This window comes from Chaetodon auriga, chromosome 5 (assembly GCF_051107435.1).
Source record: "Chaetodon auriga isolate fChaAug3 chromosome 5, fChaAug3.hap1, whole genome shotgun sequence".
NCBI lineage: Eukaryota > Metazoa > Chordata > Actinopteri > Chaetodontiformes > Chaetodontidae > Chaetodon > Chaetodon auriga.
In genome coordinates, this window is record NC_135078.1 from 11,713,087 (window position 1) to 11,730,670 (window position 17,584).

The following is a 17,584-nucleotide window of genomic DNA, read 5'->3' on the forward strand; positions in this document are numbered from 1 at the left end:
ATCACATTACTGTTAATCGGCGTGGTTCGATTCAGAATTCATTTCATATCATAAAGTAGAAGTTAATGATCTACTTTAATGTCCGGTATTGAGCTCGGATGTTGCTTTGCAGTCACTCCTCAGTTTTGCACTTAAACAAGGCGCTTTTTTCACTTCTTAAGTACGTCTTTGACCTTTTCTGAACACTTCATGACATTCATAAGAACATCACACAAATCGATGTTCTGATTTACATTTCATTTATTGTTCCTTCCAGTCTTACTGTTCCCACAGGCTCTCCCCCTGGTGTATTAGTATGAGGGTGTGAAGTGCATGACGGTTCAGTGGGTGCTTGAATAGCTTTGCCAGCCATTTCCTGGCTATTTATATGCAGGTGTGTGTGTACTCTACAATTTATGAGTGTCCACTATGGCTTCTAATGCTTTTCCCTTACATAGATGAGATAATGGAAATGCCAGAGTGAGTAGTGTTCCCCAAGTTGATTGTAATTGAATCTCCATGATGTCAGGTGCAAATCTGAGGTCAGGCAAACTGCAGCCAAGTTGCCCACCATTTGTATGACTATATTACGATCCCAGTGTGCTGCTTTGTCAAATTGAAGAAGTTAATAGAAGTGTCTGTGAGAAGATGTACTGTGTGGCGTTACTAAAGCCTCAGCCATCAACATTATAGTAATCTCAGAATCGGAGTAGGAACCAATTTCATGCCATAAAATATAACCCTTATACCCCTTATACGTTTGTACATTTGTCTTTGAAGGGTCAATTCACCCTAATTACAAACAATCATGTTTTCGGACTTGTCATTTGGCTTTGCAGACAGGTTTTCACGCCTAGGTTTGATTTGCCCAGGTTATGAGACATACCTCCAACTGCTAGAGTTGCACAGAGAGGGACGGTTGTCCTTGATTTGTTTTCCCCATTCTGTATCCTCATTTCAGTTTGTCTTCACATTATGCTCAGTGTCACCGCCTCAGTGTCCTGGATAATGTAACGATCATATAGGTTTTTGACACTACTGCAAAATCACGTGTTGTCTTGTCATTTGTTGGGGTGGATGGCTCAAAATACTGTAGTACCCATGAGCCTCAGCTGCCTTTGCTATGGAGAAGGAGCCAGTCAAAGGTGTGACTCGGAGCGGCTGCAAATTCAAAACGCTTTGTTGATGAATTTGTGAACAAAAACAGCCAGGGCAGTTTTGGCATGTCTGACCCTGAGGGCAATTGTGGTTTTATGAGATGAGAGCTGAGGCCAAAGCACAGGTGGATAATGCAAGGCCAGGAATCACTGCATGTCTTAACTTTAACACACGGCTTTAAGCACGTATCAGATGTTGAGAAGCGGAGGAAAACTCTTGGCCCATCACTGGTGTTTTCCCAGTGGTGATTTCAAGAGTCAAAGGTGTGACTCAGAGCGGCTGCAAATTCAAAACGCTTTGTTGACACGGCACCGTAGTTCCATAAATTCATTTAAAAGTGACTCAGAAAGTTGCAGCTTCTGTTGTTGGTTTTCTCAACTGCATAATTTGAGGTCGAAATGCATCTTGGGAGTTTGCTTCTTCCTCCAAGGTTTTATGTCGAAAAACTTGTACCTTGGACTCTTTCTCCACAGTTGTTAATCTGATGATTTAATCAGGAGAGTTTCATGCTGATTCAAGCCATAGTAACATTGTTTATGGGAAAAATGAATTGGGTGCTCAAAAAAATCATTTTTTTCTGTTCTTTCCATATATGGTGTCCTGGTGTGTATAATCCCCAATCCCAATTTCAACAGTTTTCACTGGACCTGCTTTCAAAACGGTTTCAAAGAAAACCGTAGATTTTCCAAAGTAATGATATATATATATAGTAATCGTTTTTTTGGAAAGACACCGTTTCTTGTGGACAGTTTGTCAATGCTGTGAACATTACAAATGAAACTGCATTCATCTGTAATGTATTGCTGTGGAGGCAGAAATCTCAGAAGCAAACATCTTAAATCCTGAGCAAATGAAACAAAGAGTATTTTCATGGCTAGATAGCAAAAGTTCCTAAGATGAGTTGATCCTTTTTAGACATTAGTCAAGCAACATAGACGTGTGTTTACCAGCCACACTTGACACAGTGATATCACGGCATCGACTTAGCACGAGTGGACCATGAGAGAGCAGACAGTAGACAGTAGACTGTACATATCGGGCCACAACCAACAAGCCCTCTTCTTCAATACATGCATTCATCCAGTACAGCAGCAGGCAGCAGTTTGCATGCTAAATCATTCAAGTCAATTAAAGAGTCTTCTCTCAGGCAGTAAATTGCCAGACTCTGATCTGCTGTTGACCTCAAATCCCAATCCAGACAAGCCTCTCACCACCACTTTCCAATCAGCATTGCTCCTCTCTCCAATTCTGCAAAGTGAGGGAAGTCTACAAGTTTAACTAAACAAGAGCTCTTTATTCGTGAGAAACACCTAGAAGCATGTTATTTCCAGGATTTGCACTCATAGCTTGATGTAAATTATTTTAAAAAATTGTGTCTAGATTTCACAGTGCCAGGCACTTTAGAAATGGTCATTAATGTTCTGTCTAAGGTACATGGAAAATGGTTATTAAAGGAAACCTTTTGAACAGCAGCCAGCCAAGAACAGCTGTTTTTCTCTGTACTCAGATCCAAGACCCTCTTGCCTTCAAATGCAGGAGTGGAGAGCCTGTGAGGCAAAACGCAGTGTGGCTATAATTGGATCTCTACCCAAGTGTGTGGCTCACTCCGAGCAAAATGAGTCAATCAGCGCAGTTGTGCCAATTAAGTGTCCAAACATCTTCTGTGATCTACCTCTGGGTATGGGAGTGTTTCAACAAGCTCTTACGCTCAGAGGCATCTCTGACGCACATGCATGTGAATACAACACCACCCTATATCCACCTGAACACACACACACACACACACACACACACACACACACACTTGCACACACAGCCTCATCTTAACCCCAGTCTTCACCCTAAAATTTAATGACTTATATTAAGGGGACCTGCACTTTGTCCCCACAAGTATAGCGAGTCCCCACAATGTGACTGTGCAAACAGATTTATGTCCCCACAACATATATGGGACTCTCCTTCACACACACACACACACACACACACACACACACACACACACACACACAGAGGCAGAATTGATTATGTTTCTTTGTCATGTGGACTGGCTTGTACACCTTAGCCCTGTGGATGATGTTCCCATGCTTTAGCTAAAAGCGTGTGTATGTGTGTGTGTGTGTGTGTGTGTGTGTGTGTGTGTGTGTGTGTGAGAGAGTGAGTGAGAAGGAGAGTGATGAAACACTATTTGGGGTCGAGAGCTTTGGGAGAGAGAGCTACGAGACCCAGCACATCATTTAGTGATCAAAGATGCCCATGGGTCAGACATGGGATGGGTGGTCTACTGAGGACGTTTTCTTTCTTTTCTTTCTTTTTTTTTTTTTTATGCTGATGGTTGTAATTCATGTCTTCCTCCTTAGGGGGTGATTAAGGAAGTGCAGTAAATTACATAAGTGGCTATAGATGAGCTCTTGGGAGTCTTCTTTCAAATAGGGCTATTAAGCGTTGATAGGCATGAAAAAGAGAAGGGAGAAATGGAGAGAGGTATATAATTCAGTATTTTGAGGATACGACCCAGTTTTTGCTCTTTTCATTTCAGCAGTAGCCTCAGGCTAAACAAACAGGTGTCTGCCTCCAATCGGGGTGGAGCAACAAACAGATCTGGACTCGTGATAAGGTGTTGAAATTTACTGGAAAACAAGGCTGGTTTCCTGTGAGCATGAGAAAATTTTAGGCCGAGGAAGCCTCTATGTTGTTTTGATAGCAGAAGGGTACAAAAAAGGATAAATAAAAATGTGACTGGATGAACTCTTTCTTCACGTTGCCGACAGGCTACAAGACAGAGAGCGATGACTGTTTGCCAGATATTGAGACTGAAAAGCTTTAAGGCACTTAAACTTGAGTTCAACCCAAAAAAAAGTCTTAACAACGACATCTTTGTCAGTACCTCATTTTGAGTGTGAAAAGAGAGGAGGAAACTCTGGATAGTGTTTTTGATAGGAGAAGAAAAGAAATGGAAACGCCCTTCACAATTTCGCTCACAAAAGGCGAAACGGGATAGTGCAGCACTCCAGGGCTTTTTCAAGATGCTACAATAAGGTGTGTCAAAAGAGAGGGAAGAAAAACAGCGATGTCATCTTAGAAGGGTTTTTTTTTTAGTCGACGGGATGTGTATTTTTACAGTTCACAGTAATCCTGAAATAGAGCTTGAAGAGCTGAAACAGCATCAAGATGAGCCCCAACTGTATACAAGCTGCTTTGATTTCAGTTATCAGCAATTTAGAATGTGCCGTAAGTTTCACGATTTACAAAGTCGCATGATCACCCTGGAGATATGGAGCCTGCACAAAGCTTTTAGGTATTTCCATCTTCAATCCTGCTTCTCATCACTTTTGTGTGAAACTGAAAGGCAAAAGCTCCGAGGGCCCTGTCAGCCTTATTATGATGGGTTAAAACTGCCTTGATGAGCTTCAAAAGAGGCCGCAGCCTCAGACAAAAGCTTTGCCCCATCACCCATCCCTTTTTTCAGGTCTGCGTCTGGCCCCAAACAAAGAGCCCTCCCCCCGACCTCCAACCACCTCCACCCATCAGAGACCCATTGGTCTGGCCCTTGACTGACATGCATGGTCAAGCCTTCAGAGCGCAGAGGAAGAGGCCAAACCAACAAGCACCGAGGGGCTGGGGATGATTGACAAAGCCAAGACAATCTCCCTCTGAAAAGTTATTGAGTATTCAGCCCTCTGTGGTGGCGTTTTGGTTCATCTTCAGTCTCCAAAAAAGTTGGGACGCTGTGTAAAACATAGAAGTGAATGTGATAATTTGTTAATCCTTTTCGACATATACTCAACAACAATCAGTGTCACTGATTTTTGCCAATGTGTGCTTATTCTGAATTTGATGCAGCAACAAACAAACAAGACTGGGAAAGTTTCTGTAAAGATCAGTCGTCTATAATTGGGCTGTGAATATTGTGTCTGACAATAGTGGAGCATCTGGATCACCTGCCTTGCGCTAAAATCCAAGTTTTTGAACACCCAAATTTTTAAATAGACTCCGCTTTCTATTAAAAGGAATAGAGAGAAAAAGCCACTTTATCAGATTCAACCAGTGTAGTGTGCTCTAACTTTCCCCCCTCTATGTCTGCAGGAATCCTGATGGGGACGTTCAGCCGTGGTGCTACATTGCAGATCATGAAGACGGGATCTACTGGAGATACTGCGACATCCCGACATGCCAGAGTAAGAGATTATTAAGGTTCCTTTATCTTAGTTTCTGTCTCTCTGCTCTGCTCTGCCCTTCCATGCCCTCGGGGCCACATCGTGGGCACAAGGACTACGATTTTCATAGCTATGCTCATCTCCCCGCCTGCTATGAATAGCTTTTATAGACTGTGTGGCATGTACGCAGCTATTATCATCTAAAAAATGCCTCTAATTGCCTCCCGTCACCCCTCCTCCTGCCATGCCCAGGCCTGCCCTTACTTTAATGCGGGCTGTCAATCACTGCCTCTGTGTGTTTGTGTGCGTGTGTCTGTGCGCATGTGTGTGTTTTTGTATGTGTGTTCACCAGTTTCCCCTTTGGCTTTGTAGCTTGTTTTGACAGGTTCTTTGATGAGAGCAATTATGTGCATCTACCTGTTACCTGATGTGTCGGTATGATTCGTCCACATGTTGGTGTGAGTCAGTGTCCAGTAATGCCCGGATGAACGTGTGTGATGGACTGTTTGGGTTGGGAGATGTTGTGCTCCTGTGTGTCTTCTGTACCGATTTGGCACACATTTACAAAGAGCTGCCTGTCTTTAATCCCATTACTTTCATTCCCTCCACCTTTTTAATCGCTGGTGTTGAAGACAGACTTAGGTGGATCAACCAACACTGTTTTTGATGCCAAAGATCATGAATTCCTACGAAGGAGGTACAGATGTAGTGATCTGCTGCAAGCATGTCTTAGGTTTGTTTAGTCGCAAATGCTTAGATTTCGAATGTAGTCACATATTTCCGTCTACTTCAGATTATTTACACATTTTCCATGCGCCCTTCCCTACGTGAGGCGGTTCAGGTCAGAAGTGTTATTGCATACTTTTAGTGACTAAAAGAATCTGGTGACTAAACACAACACAGAAGATAAAAGCGGCTGCTGAAATTTAGCCAAGCAAAACTCAAATATTCTGTTTAACTAAAATAAATATTTCATTTGCCTCTTCTATCATGAATTACATTCCACTTTCTTATGTAATCAGCCTCTTCTTTTTTGCTGTTTTTCTCTGAGGTTATACATTCCCTCTCCCCCTTTATCTATGCACTTTTCTATTTCTCTTCCAAACATTTATCTACATTTTTTACCTCTGTCAACTCTCTGTGTGAACCTCGCATTCCTTCATATTTTAGGAATTTAGTGATAATACAAGCCTTGCCTAAAAGCCTAAAAGCGAAAATGCAGCATGTGTTTGAACTTGATTTGGATAGTTGTAATCTGACAGTAGAGGGGCAAAGCTGAGCCTTAGAGATGTGGTGACTTTTCGCTGCAGTAGGTACCACCAGGCCTCAAGAACCTCCCAACCCCTCCAGCTATCCCACTATTATCCTGTCTGAGTAGCATGCTTGACTAAAGCCAGCTGTTTGAATGGCTCAGGACCATTAACCCATCTAATAATGCCTGTAGGCTGCATGGTCCGTGTGTATCCACGTATTTGTCCATGGCGTTTTTGCGTGTTTTTGTGTATAGGCGCTTGTGTGTATCCCATTAGACTTTTGACTGACCTATTTCAGACAACTGTCCATTTAGCTCAGTGTTTCTGGGCCAATATCCCAAACTTTTGTGGTTGGGGAGGAAAGAGGAGAGCAGCCCACACCGTCTCTATCCGGAGCCGGGCTCGTCCCTTATCTTTGGTGAAATTAGGCCAGCTTTTGTTCCAGATGGGTTTGCCATGTGCTGGTTCAGCCTTGTTTTTGTAAAGGATCCAGTACTGTGCAGCGTGTAACCCATCCTTGCGACATGTGGCCCATTTCTAACGGCTTCGCCCATATCAAATGCTGTCTTACATGAATGTTCCTCTTTCTGTTTGGGCTTTTTAAGTTTCCCAGAGCCCTGGAAGGTAAGAAAAGGCAATGAGGTTTGCTGTGAGCCAAGCGTTCAGTGTCATGAAAACATACCTGTTTGAGATGGTTTCTCCCCTGCAGGGATGCCAGGAAGCTTTCAGATACGAATGCTCCGTCTCATCTATTGTAAACCACAATCGGCATGTGGTGCCTCACCTTCTGGCGGTGCCTGTTCTCAGTCTGCTGTGTTTGAAAGCTTCAGCTGTTAAGTGAGCGAATGCTGGTGCTCTCTTAGTGTCAGTGTTCTCAGTCTGTGGCTGGCAACAAAAAGGCTGAAAAACACCATGGTGTGCCAGAGGAAGGGCAACAGTGGTCTTTGTTTTCATTTTGTCTGGCTTTTTGTTTTGTCTGTGCCTTCGTTTTGTCTACTTTTTTGCTTATGTTTGATGTGGCGTGGTTGGTAGTTGGTGGCCACTCGCTGAGGCACCTGGAGCCTGCCAACAGTCGGTCTGTTATCCAGCTGTGTTCCCTGTCATCTCAGGTCATGCCACCCTGGTGAGGGTGACACACCCTGCTGGAGCACACACTGCCTGGCAGGTCACATGAGCCAGAAACACATAGTCTGACAGCGTGGATTATAGTGTAGGTCACGACATTTGTTGATCCTAGTAATCCCTCATGGCAGCAGTTATCATGTGGTGGAATTATCTAAACATTTCAAAAAGGCGCGCTGTCAAAGCGCATCGACTACTGCGCAAATTGACATTTCCATGGTGTGTCAATGTGGACGCTGGTTTTGAGGCTCTTCTCATTCCCAGGCCGCTAAATGCTCAGCTAAGCATAACCTTGTCACAAGTGTTGTTGTTTATTGAAGTCCAGTTCCTGTGTAGCAGACCAGCCTTGCTCTGCTGAAAACTAACATTTATAGAACCTTAATTTCACTACATTCACCTAGTTATTTTGAGCTATGTGTCGTCTCTGTACCGTTGGTCAGCTCAGCACTGATTCATTTACATCAAGCCTGAGTGCGTAGAGCAGAGAGGGCTTAATGTTGTCTGATTGAGCAATGCTGATTCGAATGAGGTGTGAGGAATTCATTCGCAGAGCCTCTGGCTAAACCAGTAGGTTCACCTGATTAAAAACTAGAGCTGACAGCTCAATCCATCATTGAGGGACTTTAGGTTTACACAAGTTCAGAAGTCAGATGATCCCTGGGAGGTCTGGAAAATCAATTTTGTGGTTCATTACACGCACATGTGGTAGTAAACATTCATTCACATTACTGATTAATAAGGCGGCAGCGGATTTATTGTTGAGATTTTAAAGAAAATCCAGTTAAAAATGATTCAGTGCAGTATTAATGTGTAGTTACACGTTTTAAGCATAGCTGTACTGCATGTCTCAGTGTTTGGACATCTGCAGACTCTTGTTTACTTGACCACTGACAATGTGATGGTTCCTGTTGAGCGCTTCCTTTTTCAGAGCGTTCTGTAGTGGAAGAACATTTTGTTTTGGTAAGACTCCTTTAAGATGACATGTATTTGCTTCACAATGTGCCGTGGCTGAATTTGATTGACACAGAGTGAAACTGTCAGGGTGAAGTCCTCAAGCGTTTGCCAAGACAAAGACACTTTGATCTGTGCATTCGGAGCTCATCTTTCAACAGCGTATAACCAAGAAAAACTTGTTGTGCCACTGTTTTTTCCTGCAGCAAAGAGACGTGCAGCAGCTGTTTTCTCCTAATGTGACAAGGCCCTATTGAAAAAAAAATCAAATTTAGAGTCTTTTGCCTGTGGAGGAGAATATGAATTGTTAAGCAAAACCCAGAAATCATAGTGGATGATAAACCCATTTAAAGTCCCTTTTTACCTTGCAGGAATCAAATTTTTCAACCTTTTCAACGTTCAGTTATATGTCTTTAAAGATGCACCTCGCAAGGTCACAAAAGCAACATGTCAGCGGTTTAAGGACCAATCAGCTTTTACCTAACCAGCTGTTCAGATTTCTTCACTATTTGTGTTTTTAAAGTTCCATCCACGCTATACTTTATATAGATAACAAACTTATGCAGACGAGAAAGAGAAAAACACTCCTTGAGTTTTTTATTCATAGAGTGTGATACTGTATGTTTACAGTATGTTTTTATTTCACACACTGTCATTGCAGCTGACAGCACCTGTTGTGTTGGGTAATGAGACTCATTATCTGTTCGCCGCAATATCTGTAAGCTAATTTGAGATATTTTAAGATTGCCCTTTGTTTGTTGTAGAACTGTCAATGTGTTTGCACTGAGCATTTAACTCACTTGATATATGACTTGAATACCTCACTTACAATAGGCCATACTGTACTTTTATCTCTTTAAACAATTGAGGGAATGTCTGATTAACCTTGTCTGTCACCATGGAACAATAGTCTCAGTACCAGAGGCATCACATCCATCTGGCAAGCTAACCAGCCACACCTTGAAAACATTAAAACAAAGTAGTTATGTGTTTGGCCCAAGGTTTTATTACTGAAAGTTGGCAAAAATATAGAGCAATGAGATATTGATTTCATTAAGAGTGATTTATGAAGCCGCTAAATGGCCCTTTGAAGTCATGGGACACCTGAGTCAACTGTCAGCTAGTTTCGACTGAATCTGACCAGATCTCTTTGTACAAGTTGCTCTTGTTCAACCTTTTGGTATGAAACTGAGCTGCCCATGCGTCAGAGTTTTTACAGGTTTTCACACAAGTCCTCTTTTAACTTCGTCTGCCTCAACTGCTGTAAATGTCCATCTCCTCTGCTCGTATATAAGACGTTAAATGTACAGTTTTATGAAGTACAAAAAGTACCACCGCCACTTTGCAGTGTGGAGATTCTTACTGGATGAAAGGATGAATACCTAAAACATAGCAGGTAGCATGAAGGCGGTCAAAGTAGGGCTGCAATTAAAATTAAATTAATTAAAATTATTGTCGTTACCAGTTAATTTATGGTTTACTTTCTGGATTGTGATGTCAGTTGGTGAGTACTGACTTTGGTGATCCTCTGACTTTTCCTCCAGCACAACCAGCAGAATGAGTAATTGATTGATTGTTTGTGCTCTAAGTCAAGACCATGTTAGCAGAATCCACATCAGTTCAGGACCAGGCATCGTGGAGCTGGAGACAGGTCTGAGAGGTGTCAAGACCAGACAGAACCAGAGCAAAATCTGTCTATATTCAAGACCAAAAAGGCACAATAAACATGCCATTGCATGTAAAATGATTGATATATGAGCCTCTTGAATAAGAAGAGGTGTATCTGTCTCTGCACCAGCTAGGTGTGTCCAGCCAGTCCATACGCTGACGACTTGTAGAATACACACAGGTGTTGTTCCTCAAATTGTGGTGCTGTGAAGAAAATAAGAGACTGTGGATCAGGGTGAGGAAAAAAAAGGCATCTTTGAAGGTTTTCTAAAAAGCAGGAAAAGTCAAACAGCTGAATGCATGCCCGAGACAAGAACAAGTGCAAGTCCAAATAAGCAAGAGGCCGAGACTAACATGACGGACATGTGGTCTGGAAATCGAGGCCAGACTGAAGCACCACAGCCCTGCCTCGTGGCTGTTGTGGTTGCCTGAACCAGGGATGCTTTCAGGTTCTGTTTTTGCAGTATTCATCTCACTCTCTGTCATTGTTTTCAGAGGCACAATATTTCCCCTAGGTGGTCTTGCACCAGCTTTCACCACAACCAACCCTCCCAACCAGCATACTGAGGCAGGTTCAGGCACCACCGAGTGGAGAAGGGTGTGTGTCTGAGTGTTACTGTGCGTGTGTTTGTTCGTGTGTTTTTGACAGTGCAAAAACCAGTCAGAGATTTACATCTTCAAAGAGAGGACATTTTTGCGAAGTGAGCTAATTTTGTCCATTCCTTCATTCCTCCCTCAGGATGAATTGCGAAAATTTTGTTTTTGACTTTTCTTCTAGCTCAGCTGTGCTTAGTGTTAGTCCTAATTAGAAAGCATTATTAAGAGGCTGCTGTTGGTAAAATGATGAGAATTGAGGTGAGGGTATGACCAGTCATGTTGTGCTGATGAGAGCTTACTCTTTTGACTGTTTTCACACATATCAAAAATAGAAGAGAGAGGGTAAAAAATGTAAAAATAAAACAAAGTCCTGACTTGTTAAAACACAAACACAGATTTATAACAGTGATCCAGTAGAATCAAAAATGCTAAGAAGCTTATCGTGCATGGCTCCCCTTAAAAGAACTCTGTGTGTGTGTGTGTGTGTGTGTGTGTGTGTGTGTGTGTGTGTGTGTGTGTGTGTGTGTGTGTCTGATGTCCAAAATTAGCTTTTTGGACAAACTGCCCCAGGTTTGTAAATTTAAAAAATACGTGCCAAGATTATTTTCTACCAACCGACTACTTATTATGCATTTTTCATATAAAATGTGCCTCCCTCCCTCTTTTTACAGCTATTTTATGTATAGAATGAACGCAGGTGCCGTGTGAGTAGATTTAGAGGTTTAATTTAAAAACCTGCATAAAATGGAAGCTCTTGTCTTCCTTTGTTTCTTGCCACAGGCCTCCACATTAGGATAAAGTTAACTTTCTGCTAACCTCAGACCTGTTAACCATCCACACACTGGAGAAACAGGAGAGGTGTTTAGGTACTTCAGATTTGGAGCAGTGCATCAGGAGCCTGTGACAGAGCCTTATGTTTGCTGCAGTGTGATTTCTCGGAAAATAAAGACCATACATGACTCAGCTGAAACATCTCTTTTTACCAGTATGTGGTGCTAATTTGGATTGTTTATGGCAGAGACATTTGTCAGTTTGACATGTCCCCTTTCACCTGCATTAGGCTTGTCCTTTCCTGGCAAAGAAGGTTGCGGAGCTTTGAACATTGTTATCTTACTTTGACCTCTGACCTCCATAGCTTCACCCACAACTGCCCTCGGGATAAATACCGGCATGCAGTGCTATGAAGAAACTCTCAGACAGAAAACTAGAGAGAAGAGACTCTCACAAAAACAAGCCAGAGGACATCAGGTAGATTTAATCTCTCAGCCTTTCTCTCTGGCTCCTTCCCTCTCTCAGCACGGCTGGGGTTAAATCATCCAGGGCCATTAGGGAATTAAAGGTATTGATTATGAGGCGAGCTGGTTGCGTAGAATGTTTGCAAATGAGAACAAGTAGATGGCCATTGTTTAGTGCTTGTCTTGGGAAGAGGAGGAGATGAATAGCAGGTCAACCAATTTAGCTCTCGGGAATGAGGGCTCACAGCCAAATGCAGATCAGCATGGTTCTGCACAGGTGCAGTAAATGTAATTTTCTTTCAGGATATTATTCAACTAGTGTAATTCAAGATCATGATGCATGGTATGTTTTGCAGTTTTGCTTGTTTTCAGTCGAATGTATTAACATAATCAATATAATTTTTAATTGTGGGAGGTTACTGTTATTCCGCCTCACTGTTCTGTATAAACACAGAATTCAGAAGGACTTAGGAAAAGAAAGCAACGGTGCTAAGAAATCTGACTGCACTTAATAATGATACGGTGGGTGTTGCATAGCTTTAAATGTTGCTGCTGCAGGGAATTTTGGGACATTATCTCCTTTTGTAAAGACAGGTCCAGTGTACCTGTGCTAAAGGAGATAAGACAGGAAGCACTGAAGCACCTTTCCCTTGCATTTAGCAAATTCAATCAACTCTACTTCCAGGTCATTTCACTCGCTTAGGAACCTTCCTAGGCGAAAATACTTTTCTCCTGCAGCCATTCACTGGGGCTGCATTATGCTGCCATTGTTCGGTTCAGTGTAAGAAAGCAAAGCCAACATAATGTGGGATCTCTGTGTAAAAAGGGCAAGCAGCTCTGTGAGGCTGCACAGTAGAGCTCTGAGCTAAATGCTAAATGTTCAGCATGCTAGCATGCTCACAGTGACAATGCTAACATGCTGACATTTAGATGGCATAATGTTTATGATGTTCACCACCTTAGTTTGCATGCTAGCATGCTAATATTTGCTAATTAGGACTAAACACAAAGTACACCCGAGCTAGATTAAAAGTTATGAGACAAAGTGTTTGTAACCATCCTGAGGGAGGCATGAATGTGTTTCAACCCATCCAACAGTTGTTGAGATATTTCACTCAAAAATATCAACCTCAAGTCATTAGGCTTCCTCATCTGATGACCATGAATATGTGCACCAGAGTTTTTGCACAGATTATACATGTCCAACTTAAATGTGAACGATCAAATTAAAGTTGTGTGTCTGTTGCATACCGTGGGAGTAATTGTATACAACATCTCCTAATTGGAATTTGAAGAAAGAAAGTGACAGAATTTGGACTTTTCACGCTGCACTGTTAACTCACTGCACTGTAACACATTTTCTATATATCTGGCAAACAGTTTTTTGCACATTCCTGGACACTTTGCCACCGTTATTGACATCCAGATAACCGGGACAACCTGCCACAGTAGACAAACACGAAGGCGATCTCTTCGAAAGTGAATGATGATAAATGGAAGCGCACTGCTGTGCTTATCTAACGCCTGAGGTGGTCACAAAATATGTGCCAGTCTTTTCATCTCCCAGTCGCCGTGGTATCGTGTCCCCTGGGATTCCTCGGGACACAGGCTATTTAGTTTGTCAGGGGAGGCAGAGTGATACAGCGTGGCGACCATTTTTCATGTCTTCCCTGCATTGTTCGTCCCGGTGTCTGAGAAGGCACTAATTATTCATTTAAAGCTCCGGCTCTTCCCTCTTCCCTCTAATTAGATGGTTAGTCACTCTCCCAGGGCCCCGGGCTGGGCCATTGATCTCCTCCATCTCAATCTTGTTGTAACACAGCCACCACCCCACACACACGCACACATATGCACGCACGCACGCACAGAAATGTTTAGACGGGATAAAAGAGGAGATACATATACAGTTATCATGCAACATGCACATGGTATAATGTGGAGACTCTTTCTCTGTCTCACATGCTCAAACACGCACACCCTCTTTCCCACACACACGCACCTACACACACACACACACACACACAGCCATGCAGCATGCTTTGAACATCCCACCAGCAAAGTCAGTCTGTTCGATACAAACACTTCTCTCATTCCGTCCAATAATAAGTCCCTTATTTTCAAACTGTAAATTGTTCCCATTTACAGGCTGTAAAAGTTATTATCTCCATAGAAAAGCAAAGCACAAACTCGACAGAAACACATAACAGCAACTCCCACCTCCTTTCAAACAATACAGAGTTTCCAGAAATGGTCATCCTGGGGGAGTTTGTGGCATATTTCTCTGTTTCTCTTGTGTTCTCGCAGGCTGTGGTGCAGTCGACAAGACTAATCACAGGCTAGATGAAATGCAGCAGCTGTATTTGTTTATGTATTGAATATACTGTACTACAAAAGGGGTAATAAATGGGGGGCTGAGATACAATGAAAGGGAGACAGAGCAAGGAATAAAGGCAGAGAGACAGAACGGGATGGAGGAGGCGGTGAATTACATAAACACCAACTGTGATAAGTGTGGTTTCCTTGCTTTGCTGCACTTAGCATTCCTGGGAAGGTGGTGTATGTTCCAGGAGGTGTGTGTGCATCTGATTTGAACTGTTAACCTGCTGGCACTGCATTAATGGCTTGTTGGGAATGTTTCCAAGGCCTCAACATACCTGTGTTAAATTACTCGTATCAAGCCTTTTAGCACTTGAGGAATGTGCTTGTAAAATTCTGTCTCTCTTCTTTTGACCTCACAGCTTTTACATCTCTAATGTGGACGCACTAATGATTTTCTTGTCTCTGGTGTCAGTGTAATTGGACGGTAATGAAGATACTTATTTATTTTTTTATTTTTTTACTCTGTATCAAAACTAAATCTCTGAGAAGTCAAGCTCATTCTTAGAAAACGATCCATTAAAGAAATCTGTGTCCACAAAAGTGTTTGAAGGCTAACGAGGCGTGAAAAGAAAAACATTTAAGTGTTTATGTATTCACGAGGCCGTCAGACGACAAAGCATGTGATATTAGACACCGAAAGAGGAGCAAGGAGGAATGTAGCAACATAGCTGCACTTTGGAATTGAAGTATGGCTCTCTGCATAAGGACGAGGAAAAATATATGAGGACAATGCACATGGTATGTATGTATGTTGCTTGGCCGGTCTGTGCTTACATTTTTTCATTATTGGAAGTTACACCTGTGACAGAACATCACACCCACTGTAAACGCAGTTGGCTCATAGCTACCTGACATATGTTCAGTTCATATGAAGGTCATACGGATCAGAACGTAGAAACACAAAACAAATCAGCAACTATAGCTAAAATGTAAAATAACTTAATGTGCAGGGGGGGGGAGAAAAAAATTGAGAATGTAAAAGAGAAATTATTCTCGAAAGCAGGCATAAATTTCACCATGACTGCAGTCATTCATCATGGAAAGCCCACGCCATCACCTACACAGGGAAGCCACAGTGGCCGTATCATTAATGATCTGTGTGGGCGCCATCAGTCAGCAATACTGACCTTTCATGCTCCCACGTCCAGAATTCTTCAGGCAGCCCATTCTCTGTTTTCTCATTGACAGAACAAACAAGCAACTAAATAAAACAAAATCACCTGACAGGAGTCATTTCTGCCAGCCCAAATAATGAATATAAATGAATTTGGATGTACGTAGGTGGGTGGGAAGAAAAGCATGCTGAAGTTTAGTTTCTATGTGTTATTTCAGCTTTTATTGTGGTAAGATCCTTCATTAAGTTTTACTGCTGCTTATACTAAGTGAGGTTTGGCCACAATACCAAAAGTATGCTTTATTTCATAATTATGATAATATTTATGTGTGTGAAATTGGTTAAGAAATTAATTAAAAAAAAGAAAGAAGATTGTGAAACTGAGCAGATGTTTGATGCCTGCTGTTTGTTCTTGACAGTTTTTCACACTGCAGTTTGATACGCAGCCCTAATTTTGCTGCTTTATTAAATGTATTTTCAATTGTATTGCAGACTGCTTTATCAGCGTCAGCCTGGCTTCTCTTATAGATTACAGGATTAGGACAGTGTAGCCTCTCTACTGAAATCCTACAGTGTTATAAAGCACAGACTTTAAAGGTTCATTGTTCCTTCCGGCTTCATAGTCTCTTTCTGTCTTACCTCATATTTTAAAGAACAAATATCTGACACGCTGTGCTGGGTGAAAGCGAGAGAGTCGGCTCTGGCTGTTCAGAGGAAATCTATTTTGAAAAGAGAGACAGATCCGGAGTCCCATTAAAAAGAAAACACTTATTTAACTCTCTCTCGCTCTGTACGTCTTTCCTTTTTTTTCCTCGGATTTCTTTTGCTCTTTACCCTCCAGATGGCTTCGAAATTTATAACTGTAATTATGTTTCCTTAATAACATGTTTGCACCCCCAGCTCATCAACCTGCTTGCATGCTGCCTGCCAAGTGCACTTGCCAAAGCCTGCTGCACATGTTTGATGTTGTTCTATCCCTGCGTGTTGTTCTTTTCTCTCTCTCTCTGATGTGTTTTGGGTCGGCGCTGTTGTTGTGTCTGCTGCGTCGACAGAGGTGTCTCCTTTTCCCTGCTAGACAGACACCCGTGAACTTTGTTGTTTTGCCTGCTGCCTCCTGTCTGCATTGCTCTGTGTTGCATCGTGGGACGGCTAACTCGCTACTCTTTTTCCTAGCTAAGGCAGCAGGCCGCCAGCTTCTGATGAGTCTGGCTGTAGTGAAACCTTGTTTAGCTCTCAGTGTATTTTTATTTATTTTTTTTTAACTTTGTGGGAGTCCCCCCTCCCGCTGCGATCCCCCGAGGTTTTCAGAGGTCTGGTCTGGGCTGACTGGAGCATTTATGCACCTTGTGTTTCCTCCATTTCTCCCCTCTGGCTCGTTAAAGTCTAAATTCCACCGACCGCTTTGAAGTGTGTTGAATGTGTTTGTGTGTGTTTTTTTTTTTTTATAGTACGTGGAGATATTTGCACTTGTTGCGCCTGCTAAGCAGATGTTTTTAAAGGAACAATGCTTTACTCAGAGGTTTTCATGCAAGAGCTCAGAGGTTTTCACGCAAGGACAGTTTGACACTTTTTTTAGACAAACGCTGTGCACGCAGCGAAGGCACGGTGCAGTGGCTGCGTCACCAGTTCCATACAAACGTCCAGCGCTCTGGTGCGATACGATCCCACCACCTGCTGCTCTTCAGCCAGCGCTTCACAGCCCCTGGGACGAGAAGAGGACAAAGACAGATAAATTGACTGTAGCCTGCAATCTTCTTGTCAAAGCAAAATGAAAAAGGAGCACTGCTGCCTTTAATCTGGCTGCTGAGCCCTGCAGTGGCATTTTCTCCTACGCTTCAAAAGCTCCATTGAAGTGGTACCCGCCTGCCTGCCTTGCTCGGAGGGAGGTTGCTGGTTCCCGACCAGGTGTTTATCTCTCCTCTCTTCTCATCTCCCCTCCTGCACACTTCACTGGTGTTAATCGGGTGTGTACTT

At 42.6% G+C, this 17,584-nt stretch overlaps 1 protein-coding gene across 2 annotated transcripts in view; it reads left to right on the forward strand.

Moving 5' to 3' along the window:
* Nucleotides 1-17,584, forward strand: part of kremen1 (kringle containing transmembrane protein 1) — a 58,058-nt gene that overhangs the window by 24,214 nt on the left and 16,260 nt on the right. For both annotated transcript variants that reach the window (XM_076730752.1, XM_076730753.1), the window contains exon 3: nt 5,221-5,312. In XM_076730752.1, the coding sequence (XP_076586867.1) occupies nt 5,221-5,312 (92 nt within the window). The remainder of the gene's footprint in view (nt 1-5,220; nt 5,313-17,584) is intronic.